General features: G+C 42.5%; 4 protein-coding genes across 9 annotated transcripts; all 4 read right to left on the minus strand.

Moving 5' to 3' along the window:
- Positions 1–340: 340 nt before the first annotated feature.
- Positions 341–5,463, minus strand: LOC116203426 (NAC domain-containing protein 66-like). Of its 2 annotated transcripts, XM_031535142.1 has the most exons (9): positions 4,971–5,463; positions 4,233–4,858; positions 3,324–3,521; positions 2,976–3,223; positions 2,696–2,845; positions 2,105–2,602; positions 1,796–1,999; positions 1,429–1,681; positions 341–1,310 (listed from the first exon to the last, which is right to left on the minus strand). In XM_031535142.1, exons 3-8 carry the CDS (start codon positions 3,511–3,513, stop codon positions 1,451–1,453), a joined length of 1,521 nt encoding a protein of 506 aa, XP_031391002.1. In that variant the 5' UTR covers positions 3,514–3,521; positions 4,233–4,858; positions 4,971–5,463; the 3' UTR covers positions 341–1,310; positions 1,429–1,450. The 2 variants fall into 2 exon arrangements, with proteins under 2 accessions (XP_031391002.1, XP_031391001.1); XM_031535141.1 differs by lacking the exons at positions 4,233–4,858; positions 4,971–5,463 and adding an exon at positions 3,690–4,219.
- A 260-nt stretch (positions 5,464–5,723) lies between these two features.
- On the minus strand, positions 5,724–10,101 carry LOC116203428 (phosphoglycerate mutase-like protein 1). 2 transcript variants are annotated; one of them, XM_031535147.1, is made up of 10 exons: positions 9,768–10,101; positions 9,035–9,096; positions 8,795–8,902; positions 8,572–8,651; positions 7,684–7,849; positions 7,228–7,302; positions 7,043–7,131; positions 6,615–6,734; positions 6,402–6,446; positions 5,724–6,169 (listed from the first exon to the last, which is right to left on the minus strand). In XM_031535147.1, exons 1-10 carry the CDS (start codon positions 9,916–9,918, stop codon positions 6,046–6,048), a joined length of 1,020 nt encoding a protein of 339 aa, XP_031391007.1. In that variant the 5' UTR covers positions 9,919–10,101; the 3' UTR covers positions 5,724–6,045. The 2 variants fall into 2 exon arrangements, with proteins under 2 accessions (XP_031391007.1, XP_031391008.1); XM_031535148.1 differs by having other exon boundaries at positions 8,795–8,897; positions 9,768–10,052.
- A 1,588-nt stretch (positions 10,102–11,689) lies between these two features.
- LOC116203425 (H/ACA ribonucleoprotein complex non-core subunit NAF1-like) lies at positions 11,690–14,144 on the minus strand. The gene has a single exon (XM_031535140.1). The coding sequence runs from the start codon at positions 14,105–14,107 to the stop codon at positions 12,098–12,100; it is 2,010 nt and encodes a 669-aa protein (XP_031391000.1). The 5' UTR covers positions 14,108–14,144; the 3' UTR covers positions 11,690–12,097.
- Positions 14,145–14,289: 145 nt separating this feature from the next.
- Positions 14,290–17,339, minus strand: LOC116203427 (GDP-mannose transporter GONST3). Of its 4 annotated transcripts, none has more exons than XM_031535145.1 (3): positions 17,116–17,336; positions 15,464–16,695; positions 14,290–15,070 (listed from the first exon to the last, which is right to left on the minus strand). In XM_031535145.1, exon 2 carries the CDS (start codon positions 16,647–16,649, stop codon positions 15,504–15,506), a length of 1,146 nt encoding a protein of 381 aa, XP_031391005.1. In that variant the 5' UTR covers positions 16,650–16,695; positions 17,116–17,336; the 3' UTR covers positions 14,290–15,070; positions 15,464–15,503. The 4 variants fall into 4 exon arrangements, with proteins under 4 accessions (XP_031391005.1, XP_031391004.1, XP_031391006.1 ...); XM_031535144.1 differs by having other exon boundaries at positions 14,290–15,083; XM_031535146.1 differs by lacking the exon at positions 14,290–15,070 and having other exon boundaries at positions 15,190–16,606; positions 17,116–17,339.
- Positions 17,340–17,968: the final 629 nt, after the last annotated feature.

Genomic DNA, 17,968 nt, shown 5'->3' on the forward strand with positions numbered 1-17,968 from the left:
GCTTTGTCCTCACGGATGTTCTGTTCTTGCTCTGCATCTTTGGATGATAATGACAGCACAATAAACTGGAAAAAAAAAATTTTAAAAAATTGTTGATCGGAAAAAAAAAATGTTGCGAAATCATTCAAATAATCTTCAAAAGATTAAAAAAAGAAAAGGAATTACTAAAACACTGGATAATATTCACATCATTACGTGAAGATGATGCACGAAAAGTGAGAACTTGGCTTCCCTAACCCGCAGTTTCCCAAATTTTTATTTATTTTATTAACTCTTAACTTACTTATTATGTGTATCATATACATATAAATACAAACTATCTCCGCAGTACTAACAGATGTGCATAAACAAGCTAAATTCAATTAATTTTCAATATGAAACTTGGACAACCAGCTGTTACATCTGCAACCATAATTCATCATTCAAATAAAAATACATGCCTCTACAATATTTACTGTTTGAATAAGGGAAAAAAGAAAAAGTAGAGAAAAGCAGATCCACATTACAGCGGTGGCTCCTTAACTAGTTACAAACTAGATCCATAGATATAGCTGAATGTCCCATATATAGTAGGAAATACATCAATACAACTGAGGCACAATCCCATGTCCCATAGTAGGAAGTAGAAGACAAACGTGGCGTCTGAATACTAAAATCAAATGACCAATCTATAACATGATTGGAGCACTTGATTCACACAACACCTAAAGTCTACTTTCCGGTATACCGTCTCTCCTCTATGGAACCTCCCATAGTAGGAAGTAGAAGACATCTCAGACATCTAAACACTTAATCATATGACCAATCTACAACCCGATGATCGGGGCACTTGATTCACACAACACCTGAAGTTCAATTTTCGATATACCGTCTCTCCTCTAAGGAACCTCCGGTAGTAGGAAGTAGATAACATCTCAGGCACCTGACCACTAAATCAAATGACCAATCTATCACACGATGATTGGAGCACTTGATTCACACAACTCCTGAAGTCTACTTCCAATGTACTCTCTCCTCTGTTGAACCACCAATAAAATTATTGTGGATAGAGGAGTCTTTCACATAACTTTCTTAACCTAACTCCATATTACCTCCTGATGTAGCTCCCGGTATGAGAACCAATATTTTTTGGATAGTACTGAATTTAGATTCGCTATCCTATACATCGAACGCACAATACTTGAACAGCATAAACTAGATAACTGAGTTGGGGATTCTGATACTAAAGGATTGAAGCGGTGGCCTTAAGAGGCCGAAACTTGAAGATTGCGTCGGAAAATTTCGATTGCAGGGTAGCTTGAACAGATGCCCTGAAGTAAGACAGATCATCCCATAAAAAACAATTAGTTTTTTTGGTTCCATAAAACAAAAAAGCTCGAAACGGAGGCTAGTTAATCAAAAAACCACAGAAGAATATCTTTTGCTCACCTCTTGCAGAGTTCCAAGGGCTTCATAATTTCCAACACCCTGCAGACATATGATTGCTTGTCTTGTAATTACCTCCTGAAGCATATGGCACCCCACAGTATTCTGTGCTATATCCTCCAGTAACTGTACTAACTTGTCCACATAAACTCTTTCCCACTACTACCTCTGGCGGTGGAGAAGAAGCGAAAAAATTAGCTAACATTGAGTCAAGATCAGCTGACGGTGGTAACTCAATAGGGAAGTCTTGAGTCACCTGAGGTAAAAAAGGTAAAACAATGAGGGTCTTAACCAACTATCAGAAAAAAAAGATATGTTAACTGCTAATAGCTTATTGTCATGAACGTTTAAAACAGAATGCACTTCTCACCTCTAGATCTGCTGGCTGAGAATCACAGCTTTGACCAAGATAGAGTGAACTTGGATCCCCTCCTCCAGAACTATCTGGTGAAGGGAGCATGCTGGGTGCTGATAACAACTCCTGCAGCATCTGCAGCTCCTCAGGAGAAAAAGTTAAATCGGAATTTGGGGGCGAAGTTGGAGTTTGTAAATTTAAGGTGGACTGTTGAGCTTCCTGAAATAACCAAGATTGACAAAGAAGAGATCAGTTTTCCTAGACATTGCCAGATTTCAGTGCCAGCATATATCAAGAATATATGTACAAGAGATGCCATCTCACCTTGAAGTTTGGTTCTTGACGTCCACAATTCATGGAAACAAGGGGAAACTCAGCACCTTGTCCATGAATATCCGATTGAGAATAGGTCTCACTACTACATCTAGCGTTAAAAGATGTATTACCAGTAAGGGGGTATATCTCCTCCGTAGGCATCATTTGTGGATGCTGAGGAGGAGATCCACAACCCGGTAAGACATAATTTGGTGGTTGACCAGAAGGAGTTCGAGAAATTATAAACTTATCGCCACCTTCTTCAGGAGTAACATTCGGATGATAGGACCAGCTAACATATCCCTGGTCACATCCATCAATGAATGTATTCTCAGAGCAAGGTGACTGTTCCCTCGTGAGGACCTGAGGGTCTTGTGGATCCTCAAGATCATCTACTTGCAAGAAATCATCTATCTGCATCTGCTGAGGACAAGACGTGTTACACTCCGGTACATTGTTGGAAAATGGAGGCTGGTTTTGTGACTCCATTGTCATATGCACGGATGCCTGAAACAAGAATGAAAGGCTCTGTTAAGCTATGCATTGTTAGGCCTATAAAGGAACCACAGAGAATCAACAAAGACAGGTTTCTCTTCTCACCTCTGGGCTCGTTTCTTGGGGTTCGATTCGGGGTTCAGAACGATCAGTTGCTCTAGGGCTACTACTCGAGTCAGCTTCAGATGAAACTGAATCGACCTTTTGTTTTCCCGTCTTCGGCTTAATCTTATGTATACGACATACAACGACACTCTGCTCCCACAAACGAAAATACAGAGCAATATCAACTTCAGTTGCAGGCAATATATCTAATATAAACATGGTACAAACTAAACAGAGCTTAGAAATAACGAAAAATTGAAGAAAGGGAAGAACTAAATACCGGATCGGAGGTGTCCTCGTATTCATGCATTGCCCATGGGGTCTTCTCAGCATTTTTCTGTTTGCCAAGGTGATAAACCAGGATCCTCTTAAGCCATTTTGTCCGGTCGGTCTTCTTGGGCTTCCGGCCCTCGCCGGTGACTTTCCAGAACCCTCCATCGGTCCTCCTATTTTTCCGCTTGCCATTAGGATTGTTCCGGCGATGGTAGAAGAAGCAATCCCCACCATCGGATGCCAAGTCGGACAGCTCTAGAGCAAAAGAAGGCAAAGCACAGAAAGAAATTCAATTGAAGATCCAGCTGAGATAAAGCCCGGAAAACGGGGAAGGAGAAGCAACTCCGGAACTCACCATTGAACTTGGTGATGAGATCCCAAGGAGGGAGCTTGTAGATGTCGAACTCAGGGATCAGGCAGTACTCCTCCAGGACGTTCCGGAGCTTCCTCCTCAAGTGGTGATTGACAAGGTCTTCATCAGAGGGATTCAATCTGTACCCCACTGGCAGTTTCTTCATGGAGATCATCTTGCTTGCTGTTGCCATCTTCTTCCCTTTCGACCGGAGAGAATGGAAAGAAACAAACAAGAAAACCACAAGCAAAAAGATGTACTAAGAAAACCTGGTCGAGAGGGTTACTACTTAGTATGGTCTGGTCTTGCTTTATGAGCAGAGTATGAAGCGAAAAACATGGGAGGGATCATTTTATATGATAGACAGACATAAGCATTGACTTAGACTTGACTTGAGAGTCCACTGTTCACTGATGGAGTCTTCTCCTCTCATCTCCCTTCTTCCCTTCTTCCCCAACCCCTTCTAAGAGAAGGGGGGTCCTTCTGAGAGAAGGATTGCTTTTCCTTCCTTGTGGTTCCCACTACAGATTCCCATTCCACTTCTTCTTGTTTATATTTCAAATCAATTTCAATGACATAAGTTATTAAAAAAAAAAGAAAGAATTTATTGAAAGCCCAATCAAATTGTACCACGAAGTGCTATTCTAGTGGTCTTCTAGATTAAGCAATCTTTTTTTTTTTATTTGGCCGCGTCTGATGTTTTATTAAAAGAAAAAAAAAACTTTGGTGGTGAGTTTTATTAAAGAAAAAGTGGGATAATTGCGACGCGTTTATAACTTCTTTTTAAAAAAAAAAAAAAAACCATGAGACTACTTTGTCAATAACAACCAAAAAAAGTAACTTGTTGATGGTCATGCTAGTTCTTAACTGATTTCATAATCACGTCAAAGACCTAAATCTATATTACCTTACCCGCATTTTCCGCGAAGATCGAATGCTAGTATCTAACGCCCAATCTCGCGATTAGTATCTAATGCCCAATCTCGCGATCGAAAATGTCGAATATATATTGTGATTTTGCGGAACTTCATAGCATCCTTCGCAGAACCATGCCCCTAAGATAGTCCCCATTGGTGTTGCCCCCGGGGGACCATAGCAAATCCCTTTCGATTTCGTACGAATGTCGCGAACAAGTAAACTTTGATCCCTCGACTTTTCCGCTTGTTCATGCGCGGCTCATTGGTCCAAAATCTTTCCCATCAGAACCCCCAACTTCATTGAAATGTTCAGACCGGCGCTCCGATCGTCATCTCCCTCGGCCCGTAATTCGCATACTTAGACAGTAGACGTTCTGACGAGCTCATGGTCGCCCGAGTTCGACGGAGGAGCCAAGATCGGTTGGTCGCAGAAACCAAAATTGAAGCTTTACAGAAGTTGGAGGAGTTGATAAGAAAAGGTTGAAGCAAAGTAACCATTTTGAGGAAAACGGCAAAGTCCCCTCATCAAAAAGCTGCAGCTTTTCGCCTTTCCAGCATCACCCGATTCCTCCATCATAGTTGTAGCTGATCCGCCATTGATACATGGATGACAGCATCAACCTGCGAGCAGAAACAAGCAATTTTGGCAAGAAAGAGATATTAGGAGCCAAGAGGAATCACATACAGCTGATTCGATTTAAGCAACCGCTTGGCCGAGAAGGAAGAAACCGACCCATGAGGATCTCGTCAATCATCACTTGAAAATTTCCAAGCTGCTCCAGCTCATGCCCGACAGGGAAGAGGCCCGATGCGACGTACTGCTTCAAGTGATATTGACGAGAACTTCATTGGTCGATTTGGAGATCCGAGCCTTGAAATGGGATTGTCGGCGACCGCGGGAAGGTGCTAGGGTTTCGGTCTGCAAGGGCCCGCGTGCCATTTTATAGATGCTGCGCCGCCGGAAGGGGCTAGGGTTTCTGACCTCATCGCGAACAACCCACTCCAGTAAGAACAGTTAATGCGGCTTTGCTAGCTTGAGCGGGAAGAAAGAACACATTGGCAATGGCACCCCCAAGTATTAGTTTTCTTTAAAATGTCATCCTCTAATTTGAGAAATGGACGTCTTACCCACTGAACTCTTGGAATTCAGATTTTTACCCCCACAACCTTTCATCAGTAGTGCAGTTAACCCCATCGGGTTTTTCGCTTCACCTTATGTCTGTTCATGCCCCATTCGCGAGTCCCTTCTGATAGTTTTTCAATGTTTCCTTTTAACTTTCGGTACTGAGTCAGCGCAAGATGGTTTATGGTTCGACTTCGTGTATCCTGAAAATATACTTCGTGGTTATAATATTCTTCGAGCTGATACTAATCTTAATTATAATCGCTTATCGTGCTTTTTATCTCCTCCATAGAGTTTCGCCACGGTACTGTCCGAGTGAAGAATCATAGATTTGGCATCACATCCACAGCATAGGAAACGGTGTATCGAAATTCCAAACCTCGTATTGCGTTAAATTTTCAGTCATATCCATGGTAACGAACCAATGCGAAAATCAAAGATAATAGATGCTGTAATCTGTTCGAGACCAGCAAATTGCTTGAGAAAATTTGCAGTAATCTGAACAGCTGCAATTTTCTTGATTACATACACAATGTCCCATCTATTTCAATTAGCTACACAATGCAGTACCCGTCATATTCAAGGTATCGTTGTCACGTTAGAAGCAGAAAAGCTTCCTGAAATTGCATGCACCAGCTCCGCCAGAGAAATCGGTTAATGAGACCACTGTTTCTTTCCAGTCGTCCTACTTCAAACCGGAGTGTGAGTTCTCATTCTCAGCTTTCTTATCTGCTGCACTGCTTGGAAGGTCAAGTCCGGAAGGGATTTTTCCGGGATAGTTGGTTGTAGGTGGGTCTGACCCGAGCATACTGCAAATGGCGTCAAAGGAAGAGAAGCAGATAATTGGGAACAGGCAAGTTTTGGTATGCATCTCTAACAATATTATTACATTTCAATCCAGCACCCATCCGAAATGCAATGGGAGGTCTTTCCCGGTGTTTCTTCATTTTTTAATAGTAGGAAAATGGAAAACAAGGAAAACAATTCTCCAGCTCCAAACAGCCAACAACGACATAAATGTACAAGAATCCATGGGCTTACCTTTTATCGACGATGACCATGGAGCGGAGTTCACAATTTGCAAAGCTGTTCATGTGTAATAAAAGTGCCACTCTCATAAGGAAAGCATAATTGGCTCGAGAAGACAAGATCTTAAGCAGAAAAAAGAGAGCATAACAGCCGCTGTGAAAGAAAGTAGGAGAAATTTCTCCCAGCAGCAAATCAATACTGGAAGATATGTCGCGGGCTACTCACTGTTGGCATATCTCCTTCTTCACCGAAGGGTTACAGTCATTGCCCAACGAACTTAGCGTATGAAACAAGAATCCACTGTGAGTTACAATTGCTATCTCTTTCTCTTTCCTTGTCCACAACCTGAGCAAGAAATTATCAGAATCTAAGGGATGAACTTTTGCCCCGGCAACTGTCACGCGGAAGATTATATGTGTCGATTACAAGTGTGATAAAATGACATTCAAGAAGACAGTTCTCATTGAAACCTCCAATGTGCCAAACCTAATTATATTGAGTGAAAATTTGATAAAAGGGCATTGTCTTAGTCATTATCAATGAGCCCAATGGGTCAATATATATCCTCATAAACCTTTTCAGATCAGAACTGGATCATGCACTGTGTGGCTTTGTGCGGGAAAATGAACGTTTATAGCTACTTAAGTGCTAACCAGTTGAAGAAATTCAAACCCCGAGCAACAAGCTCTTCTTTGGTTTCTCTAACATCAGCCTTCCACAACACATCCTCATCGCTTTCAATCTGCACAAAATGTATGATAAATTTTTCTACCAAGCCACCCAGACTTAGAATAAGATAACAAACAATTCCGAGCATCCTTCAGACTCAAAAACTTACCGCTGAAAAATCAACAGCAGGAAAAAGGAACTGGTAATCGCTAATGCTTCTCCTCTTATCACAAGGATGAACACCCTATAACACCAAAAAATACAAAAGCAAGTAAAGATATGTATGAAAAAATTCTGATCCTAAGAAACTCATAGTTGTAATTGCCTTCCTTATAGGGCAATAATAGGCATGATATAAAGAAGATTGATTTCTGTCTAGACCAACTTCACATCTCAGAAGCAAAAAAATCTTCAATGGCATACTATGTAATTATATCCACCCAAGCCCAAAGATTAAGGCTTATATGTAGCCATAACCAGACGTTGTCTTCTATGGATTGACATTGATATTATTTCTTAAAGGAATAATGTCTCAAACTTCTTTAATCTAATTATTAAATCCACCAAAATTGTCCTCATCTTCAAGATGAATATACCAAATTTAGCTGGCAATACTATAACATACCAAATGCTCTCGACAAAGTTCAACAGCCATAATCGGGGGACTGTTAAGACTTGATATAGCAGAGCGCCCACTATTTCCTGCATTTGCTACCATAAGGGGCAGTGCATCCATTTTATTATCAGAGTAGCCATCCCCACCAAACACTCCAACAGCTGTTTGCAAAGTCCTACATCGAGGAAAACTAGAAGCATCAAGAAACTAACTTGAACTCCTAATATTACTTATACATACATCTAATTAAACCCTGACCATCCTCTTAACTCTCAAAAATGGTTCTCAAAGAACACATGAATTAGATATAAGGAAAATGATGAACTGATAGGTATCTCAAACTCAAATAAGAAATTGGATGTAGGTCCAACTGTTCACTGGTGCTCATAATTTTCAGGTATGTCTACCTATATCATTGTAAGTCAGCAGCCAGTTATAGAACTTCTGCTAAGAAGCTAATATTTGAATAAGTTTTTTCACTTGGTTTAGTCCATCATTTAAGAAGAATGACTAAAGCACGTGACTTTCTATAGCACAGGTAGCCAAAACTTGCAAATTTGAGCCCTAATGCAGTAAAAGAATTGTTCCTTTAATGTATCAAAAGAGGATACCAGCTGGCCCGGAAAAGATAAAGAAGAAAAGATGCTGCCAGGCAACTTTCTCTCTCAGTACATCACTCCCAGTAAATTGAACCATGAAACTAACTCTGGAAAACAGCATCGCCACAGAGTATTTTCATTCCATACTTATGTTTTGAGATCCCAACAGAATATTGATTTTCATTTGTGATCCGTACCTTCTTCAATCAATAATCATTGTCGCATAGGCGGGGTTACAAGGAAAGGGGAAATGGAATAAATGAAATAGTTTTTGAAAGCAAAACAGTGGCATCAATACCTTAGCAAAGGAGAGGAGATGACCAGATCAATTTTCTTCAGAAGTCCAGATGTTCGGACATGTTTCCTCAAATTGTCAACCTATATCATTCAGAGAAAGTATGCAGTTCAAAGACCATCTTTACGGAATCTCTTATGTTCAGAAAAAGGAAAAGTTCACCGAATTTCCACATAAAAGAAAGGATAGAAACTTCTAACGACAATAAGTAAACAACAAAAATCACCTGCTCCCATCCCAGTGGAGTCAGGTGTGCATCGAAATATTCAGGACTCATGTAAACTTTGTAGTTCTTTTCCCCCTCAACATTGTGGATTCCTTGTGCATGCCTGACCTGGAAGCAGGGTTTCATAAGACCAGAACCCTTACGGCTTATAAGCAACAAAGCCCAATAAAGAAAGCAATCTCTTGATATCATCCGAACCAAAACCAACAGCTTGGGGCAACTAATGAATTACATACTGACCAGGTGAATGGTTTTGCAACGGTGTAAGGGGTACAAACTTGAGCCCGAGGTTCCATCCATATCTGTGAAAGAACACGGCGATCAATAAACCAACCGAGTCTCTTTATTACCAAACAACTTGACACATCTATACTGAATGTTTGCTCATCAGTAACATCATGTTTTTGTAGTTACGATAACCAAACAGGTTCATTAATTATCGTACTCATCCCTTTCCATTTTTCTTAAAAAATGCAGATAGAAATCAGGCGTCTTCACAGCCACACAGGGCCCTTCAAGCAAGCAGGGCAGGAAATTAACTATCAGTCTTCCATAGTTGACTAAGTGGGCTCGAGAAGATGTCCGAACACTGCCCCCATTATTATCCAGCAAGGACATCATGTCCTTTTCCACCTCTTGAAAGTCGAAACCACCACGGATGAAAGGCAACTCAAGCCCCCCAGGAAATGTTTCAAGGCCAATCATAAAGATCGTTTTCCAGCTCGAGTACCCACCAACGAGAAATGGTCCAAGGCCAATCCTTTCAGCAAGCTCTTCATTGTTTGAACATAAAGGAATGCATTTGCTAAAGAAATCCCCCAAAAAAAAAAAAGGGAAGAACGACCCCTTCAACTAGCACTCTATCGTCAGAGCAGAAAGAACGTAACCGATGAAGAAATCGCCAAAAAGAGGGAGGACCCAAGCGGAGACTAATCCAATCGACCCAATGAGCAAGTGAGAGAGACTGACTAACCTGAGAGGGAACGGGAGCAGCGGGATGCAAGACCCGGCACCAGAGGGCGGCGAGTTGGAGTGAGGGAAGTGACGCAGAAGCTGCTGCTGCTAGTGATGATGATACCGCTGGGAGTGATAATTGGAGTTGGACTAATAAGAAAAGCAGGCATTTATAAGAATTTCTTTCTTTCTCTTTTTTTCTTTTTTTCTTTTTTTCGGGTGTGATTTTTGGGAAGAAGAAGATGTGAATGAGGAGAAGGAGATGGCGAGGAGAAAGGGATGCGATGTGACTGCCACCGTAGATATGGAGTTAGCTCTACTTGTCTGTATTATATTATCGGCTCTCTTTCCCTTCTTCTTCTTCTTCTTCTTCTTCTTCTTCTTTTTGGTTGTATTTTATTTATTCCAAACTTGCAATTAGTATGGGATTCCAAGCACTGTTAGAGGTCTCGTCTTCAATACAACCCGGGAAATGGTTATGTTACGACAAATCTTTTTTATTTACCCTTTTTTTTTTGCCATTGTCTTTTTTTGTTTTTTTGGGCCAACGTGACTGATTAGTGTTGGAGGTCAAATCTCTCACTAATACTATACGCTGAACATTTTTTTTTTCTTTTGCCATTGTATCTTATCCAACTTTCTGTGCTAAAGTGATTCACAAATTCTGTGACCGAGCCAGTCCTGTATGGAATTCCCGTCACCACCCAAATTTCGTCATTGATACCCGAACGATAATTCATTTCTCCTGATCATGGTTATCGGAGTCGTGATTTAAATCGTAGAATCAGGAGGGGTATACGATTCCGATTCAATGGGCCGAGTCGGAAAAGGTAAAATCGCTTGCTAATCGAGCCGTGAATCGCTGGCGAATCGGGCCGATTCTGCTATTCCGGATTCAACCCAGACTCGGGCGAAGCCCAGCCCAGAGACAGGCCCACCGGAGAAGGGCAGGCCAGAGTCGGGCCGAAGCCCAGCCCATTGGTCCTGAACCCAACACCTTTTTTTTCCGCTCTTTTCCCTTTCTTCTTCCGGAATAGCAGAATCGGCCCGATTCTGCGATTCACGGCTCGATTCGCAAGCGATTTTACCTTTTTCGACTCGGCCCATTGAATCGGAATCGTATACCCCTCCTGATTCTACGATTCGAATCACGACTACGATAACCATGATCAGGAGAAATGAATTATCGTTCGGGTATCAATGACGGAATCTGGGTGGTGACGGGATTCCCATACAGGACGGGCTCGGTCACGGAATTTGTGACCACTTTAGCACAGAAAGTTGGATAAAAATACAATGGCAAAAGGGAAAAAAAAAATGTTCAGCGGATAGTATTAGTGAGAGATTTGACCTCCAACACTAATCAGTCACATTGGCCCAAAAAAAAAAAAAGACAATGGCAAAAAAAAAAAAAGGTAAATAAAAAAGATTTGCCATAACACAACCATTGCCCGGGTTGTATTGAAGACGAGACCTATGACTGTTACGTAGGCAAAAGAATCATTTGGTATGAGTTTTATGGATTCTATAATGTTTGACAAATGACTTGATGCATTGTTGAATTGATATATGCGCCATCGGAAACAGAACTTTGTGAAGGGAAGACTCGACCACGAATAGATCTGAAGCATAAGAATGGAATCTTGGCCCACACAAATTCATCGATTTAAGCTGTTCGGCTATACGATATGTCATGTATTTGTATCATCTCCTCGAAGATGGTTTGCAGAAAACCATTTAGATCAGCTCATCTACAATCATTTTGCACAATCTAAGGAGACTATGAATCAGGACAACTCAAAGTGGCTGTGTAAGAGCTCTGGAAGTACCGTTTCGAAATGGCAAGAGATTCCCAACCAAGTATAGCAATAAAGTTACCATCTTTTCTGCATATTTGGTTTACAATATTCGGATCAGATGCACAACGTTGTGACAATATCATCGAAGAAAACAAAACAAATATTTTGATACAAAATTGACATGGATTCGTCAAGAAGTATACTCTTTCAGATTGTTACAAGAATTTATATTCTTCCCTTCTTTCTCAACACTAATCAACGGTCAGAAGACTATCTTTTCTTCTTCAGTTCTTCAACGAAGAACAGTCGATATCAAAATGAGTCCCACCACACGAGAACGTCCAAATGAAGACTCCAATGAGACCCCCTTCTAACCTATCCATTTCAATTCCATATCAGATCGATGAGATAAACCTCTACATTTATCCAAACCGAAACACATATGGCCAAAAGTCTAGCTTACGGCTCGGAAAAAAACCAAAAGAGGGACCAACCTCCCCATTTCCTCTGCATAATTAACTTCTAAAAGCAGTACAACAAACTGATATCTTCACCTATTTTGCTGCCGATTCCTATTACCTGAAAATCGACCACCTCCTCGACGGTTTGGTGGACGCTTTCCACCTCGACCAAAAGAGGCCCCTCGGTTGAACATTCCGGGAGCTTCAGTGAAGCCAGGAGGAGCTGCAGATGGGTCGATCTGCAGCCCATTGGGCTGAATTCCTTGCGCCACTCCATTGAAGGGTGGAAATTGATGAAAGCCTGTCGCAAATGTTTGATTATTGCCCGCATTTTGAACCAGTGGACTAGGCCATGGAGCAAAAGGTGGCCCTCCTAATGCATTTGACTGTCCAAAGTTAGGCAAGGCCATATTAGGAACTAACAGCGGGTTTTGCATGGGTATCTGATAGGGAAACTGATTGCCTTGAGCAGCCCATTGCATCACATTCGGGAACCCATTTGCTAAACCTGCACCAATTTGCGGCGGGCATGGGAAATTTCCATCCATCCAGACCCCATTGGGCATTACCGGGACGGAGCTGCTGGGCTGCGGAGGAGGAACAAAAGGTGATGGCATCCCTGTTCCACCTATTAAACCTGGCAGGGCACTCGAAGAGGAAGCGGAATTGGTATTATTCTGCTTCTGTGGATTCGTATTCTGTGACACTTGCATAAGGGAAGGATTGCCATCACTACTATTCTTCTTCCACCTCCTTTCCCTCTCTTTACCCTTCTTTCCGAAATTCTTCTTGTTAACACCTTTCGGGTCACTTGAGTCGGTTGCCCCTCTCTTAGCCATTCTCTGCATCCTCCTATGCTCGGCCTCCTTCTCGTCATCTGAGAACTCTGCCTCATCAGACAACTCCTCATCATTCTCTCCTGACGCATCGTACCCTTTCTTGTAAAGAGTTTTCTCATTGAGAATATAACTAGCAAACTCAGGAACGAACGAGATCAGAGTGCCCTGACTGATCCCAGAGGGCACTTCATCGTCTGAGTTGTATCTAACCACATAATAGGGGTTCTTGACAGGACCAAAGATCTCGTCAACAAGCCCTAGTGGGACCCGGCTCTCTGTGATCCATAGTATGGAGCCCTCGTTAAGAGGCGCGTGCTTCTCGACTCCCTCTACTATAACCTGTGCTCCGAGGACCGAAAGAAGAACTCCTACAGGCGACATCTGATGGTATGGCTCTAATTTTACTTCCACACGAGGGACAGGAGGGAGATCCTTGAGCTCATTCCTTGACCTGATGGGCCCTCCACCTCCTCCCACAGCATCATTGTCCTCGACATCACTCCAACTAACCATGCCATCCACATTTTCACCATCGTCCACGTCATCTCCATCAATGCCATTGTCCCTGGCCAACATCTTCTCCTCACTAACTTCTCTAATTTCACCTTCTTCCATCTCGCCTTCATCATCATCTACGGTCACCTTCATCTCCTTTATGTGTTTGACCTCAACACCACCATCACCACCATCATCATCATAATCATCATCACTGCTGCTGGAAGATGATGAGGAAGAAGAGCTAGTACTCTCAGACTCCGAAGTGCTCTCACTTTCACCATCATCATCGCTCATCTTTTCACCCTTCCCACCATTCGCCACATCCTCGCTCTTCCGGAAATCAACAATAGCAAGATTAGAACTTTCCCCAACCTCACCATAACCCACCAGCTCACTTTTCACAAGACTAGCAGAAGCATCAGTTCCGTAGACATCTACACCACTAAGAACAGAACTTTTCTCAATCTCACCATCAACCCCTAATTCACTCTTCACACGAGCCCCATCACTGACAACTATATCTTTCTTCACCTCGGCCATATAGAACTCACCGGGCTGTTGATCGGCAGCTGAGTCGTCCGGGAAATGCTCGAACCACGCCTTGATGGACTCGAAGTCGAGGAAGGCGTCGGCGAGGTGTAGGTCAACGTCGCTGATTTTCTGGTCAACCAGAGGGAAGGAATCGCTGGAGTTCTTCGCCTTGGGAGCGGGACTGAGGTCGGCCTCTTCTTCAATGGCGGGTTCAGAGATAAACCCCACCATCCTGAGCGAAGACGGGAAGTTAAAAAGAGAGTCAGTAGGGTTTAGAATTCTCTCAAATTTAAAAGGGTCAGTGAAGACAGATAATTTGGGCTTTCAAGACAGATTCTATGAGGCCCAAATTACGTTTCATCGCTCTCGGACCAAAACCAGTATCATCATCTATAAGGCCCGTGGACGGATAGTGCCCGCCCTAAACGGGTCGGGGCAAGCCGGGTACCCGCTGGACGGGTACAAATCGCCATTCCTAGGTAACTTATCGGGAGTAAGGACTAATCTCGAGATTGAATTGATCAGGACATGAGTTTATGTGCCAAACCGAGGCTTAATGTATCAATCCAAGAGTCCGGTACTTGCTATAGGCGGTTGATTATTTGTCTCCGGCACAGGAGCTTCCTTTTATGGAAGTGGCATAGCCAAGAGGAGGAGTTTCGTCCATTTCTTCTTTCAAAAAGGGTCCAACCGGACCGGGATATGGTGCATATAAACACTGAGGTCCCCTTAAAAAGTCCGACCCATTCAGATCGGTCCAGTCGCAAAAGCACCAACTTCGAAGTTTCATGCCTACACCATTGACATTCCTCAGCTTCCACTCCAAGATTACCCAAAAGCTCAAGGGATCTCTGTCAACTCGAGTGCCAATGCAAGGATAGTCATAGCTCATGCTTGAGTTACGCAGCAACCGTGTCTAACTCGAGGTTTTGCTCAAGTAACTGCAACTCAGCTTTTACTCAGTTCTAAACTTTACATGTTTCTGCATAATGCTGGTCTCTTCTTTATCATAATGCTGATCGAGCATCCAATCAATTCTCGAGCATGAAAACAGATTCCTTCGTAAATTTGAAGTTGCAGATGTCCGGGACGGACATGACTTCTAACACTAGAAATCCACTGGGAGACACCCGGGACCAGAGCATTGGCTACGATCCTGGTCCTGCCCTTTCCCTTCCTCCTAGTCCGAGATGCCTAAACAAAATTTCTGTAAAGAAGTTTTTCTCAAAAGTCGAAGAATTCTCCAAATGCAAGCAGCAATCTCCGGTTATGCAAGCAGCAATCTCAGCATAGCAGAAAATAACAAAGGCCCGAAGAACCAAATAACAGATCTTACTAATGAAAAAGAATAAGCAGTTACACCATGGCATGACTTAAACTTTCCCAATCTAAGAGCCAGCACTATTACAGAATCAAGAATTACATCTGTAGACAGTTAACTATATGATCAACAAAACTGGTATCAGCACAGTAAGACTTGATGCAAAAGAATTCTTATCTTTTCTAGAACGTAGTTTGCATTGGCCTCGGAATTTTTGATGCCAATTACGAATCTAAATGAATCATAAGCGAAGAGTACAGCTTTACCTTAAAGAATCTAATCAAATCATGATTAATGGAAGACTGCTCATTGTGATTGATCTTGATCACCATTATGGCTCTGCTTGCTGGTGCTACTCATTTCAAGCAGCTTCTGCTCTTCCTCGTCACTGACCTCTTTCACTTCTACTTCCCTCGGGGATTTAGGCTTGGTTGTCGACTGTTGATACATCACTCCGCCAATCATACAAATCAAAAGTCCCACCGTTCCCAAGAACTTCGAGTGTTTATCCCAGATGACAAGATTAATTACGACTGTCAACAATTTGTTCACAATCCCAAGGACAGTAAATCCCGTAGCGGAGATTGCTCTCCTACAGGAAAACCCGAAGAAAGAGATTGCCAAACCGAACAAACACGATAACCCAACTGGCAAAACCACCGAGAAGGAGTACCAATCCGACTCATTGGAGATCTCGTGCTTTATCTTCTTCAGCTCACCCATTATAAGCAGCTCCAGAGGGAAAAGCATAAGTGCCTCAAGATTATTGTATAGCACTAAGCCCCATGTGTTCAGTCCAATGGTCATTACCACGTGCTTGATGTACACGAAATCTATGGACATGCTAACGAGGTAAGCAGCAGCCCATACATATACCATAAATGTGAACTGAGAATCTGTGAGAACATAAAGAACGCTTCCACCAAATATGGTCACAAGTGACATCCATGTTTTTAGTGACGGCCATGGCTGGTGCAAGAAAAGGGTCTCTCCAATGGCAACAAACAAGGGAACAGCCGAGCGGAAAACGATGAAAGTATCAACATTTGCGTGGAGAAGAAGCTCGCTGTTGGTGAAGAGAGAGAGATAGAATATGACTGCCGCCGGGAGGAACCGCCACATGGTTAGAAGATCAAGTGGATCGTGCTCTAACAACTTTAACCGGCCAAAAACAAAAACACCAGCTGCACTGGTGAAGTACTGCAGAGCCGTGAGAGCCCCGGGGTAAGGAAACTTCATCACAGCCCACTTATTGATGATCGAGAGTAGGGAAGCCGAGAGGCAGTAACCAACAGCGACGCCATAGACCGAAGCTTGCTGGAGTAAACTGCTCCACCAGGAAGGGGCCTCAGGGTGCGCAAGAGCATTGTCGATTTTGGGATTCATCCCATCTTTATTCTCCGACATCCCTTTCCAAAAGAAATATATAGGAAAAGAGAATGTCAATAACATCCTTCAGCGAACTGACATACCAAAGCAAGGCGAATTCATGAGCCACCTGATCATTACATGTTATCGAGTACGTAAGAGAGCTCAACTTTGGACAGTCTATGGAGGTAGTGCGATAAGCGAAGTTGGTCCAATCATAACGCAACTACATACTCGAGATTGATCTACGCGAAATAACCGAAAGTAGTCACAGGATTCGTATGAGCTCACAATTATCACGAGCGCAACTCGGAGAAAACAGTTCCAATTAGGTATGCAGCAACTTGAATTTGGAAAAAGAGCTCTTCCTACGAGCTTTTGCGATTTGGATTTCCTATGAATGGATAATCTAACCAATGTCACTTCCAATGACGGTCGAAACAAACTGGCGGTTCTTAATTTCTACGTACTTGAGGAAATGGATGACCGAAGTGTTAAAACCGAATGCCCCAAATCAAGAACAACAGCAGCAGTTGAAAGAGTGTCTGACCTGACCGTGGAGCTTCAGGGCCGGCCGGTGTCGGCGAGGCGAGGAACAGAGCGAGAGAGGAGAGAGTCCGAGGGACGGTGCTCGGCGCTCTCTCTGTCAGATATTGCCTCGACCCAGCTCGAGCAATCGCATTCGATTTGGTCCGTCGATCGGAGCTCAGATCTGCTCGGGGAGAGAGAGAGAGAGAGAGTGAGAACAGGGCCAGTGTTTCCAGTTCCAGCAGTGCTGAGTGTCCCTAAGCAGTTGGAGAAGAAATGGGAAATTACATTTCGATCCCTAAATCTTTCTTTACTTACCAATTTTAGCCCCGTAATGTTCGTTGATGGACAGTTTACACCCTGTAGTTTTACGTGGGGGCCCGCTTTCACATAGGGGCTGTTGGATTCACCGATTGTCAGATTTCGGAAATTGCGAAGATTATAAGAAAAAATTAACTTTGGAATCATTTTATGTTGATTAAAAGTCGAAAGTAGATTATTGTGTTTAATAAATATATTGAATTACGAGGAACGTGGATGGTTGTATATGAGTGTTTCGACAATAAATAATATCTTTACCCATGAAAGTGATTGTAAGGAATTATTTTCTTGTCAAACGTGGATATAAAGTTCGAAAATTCCCGAGAATCTATAAAATTTACGTCCATTCAAACCGCCCCTAAAGTTTAATTTACACAGTGCGCTGATGATGCATCGCCATGGGATTCTCCCAAAATAATTGGTGAATTTTCGTGATAAAAAATAATTGAGTGAATTTTCATGATAAAAATATAGTTTATACTAAAATTTGATTCCATAGGATAAGGTTTGGATTTTTTTACATACAATTATATAAAAGCTTTTGAAATTAATAT

The sequence above is a fragment of the Punica granatum genome, chromosome 4 (genome assembly GCF_007655135.1).
Source record: "Punica granatum isolate Tunisia-2019 chromosome 4, ASM765513v2, whole genome shotgun sequence".
Lineage (NCBI taxonomy): Eukaryota > Viridiplantae > Streptophyta > Magnoliopsida > Myrtales > Lythraceae > Punica > Punica granatum.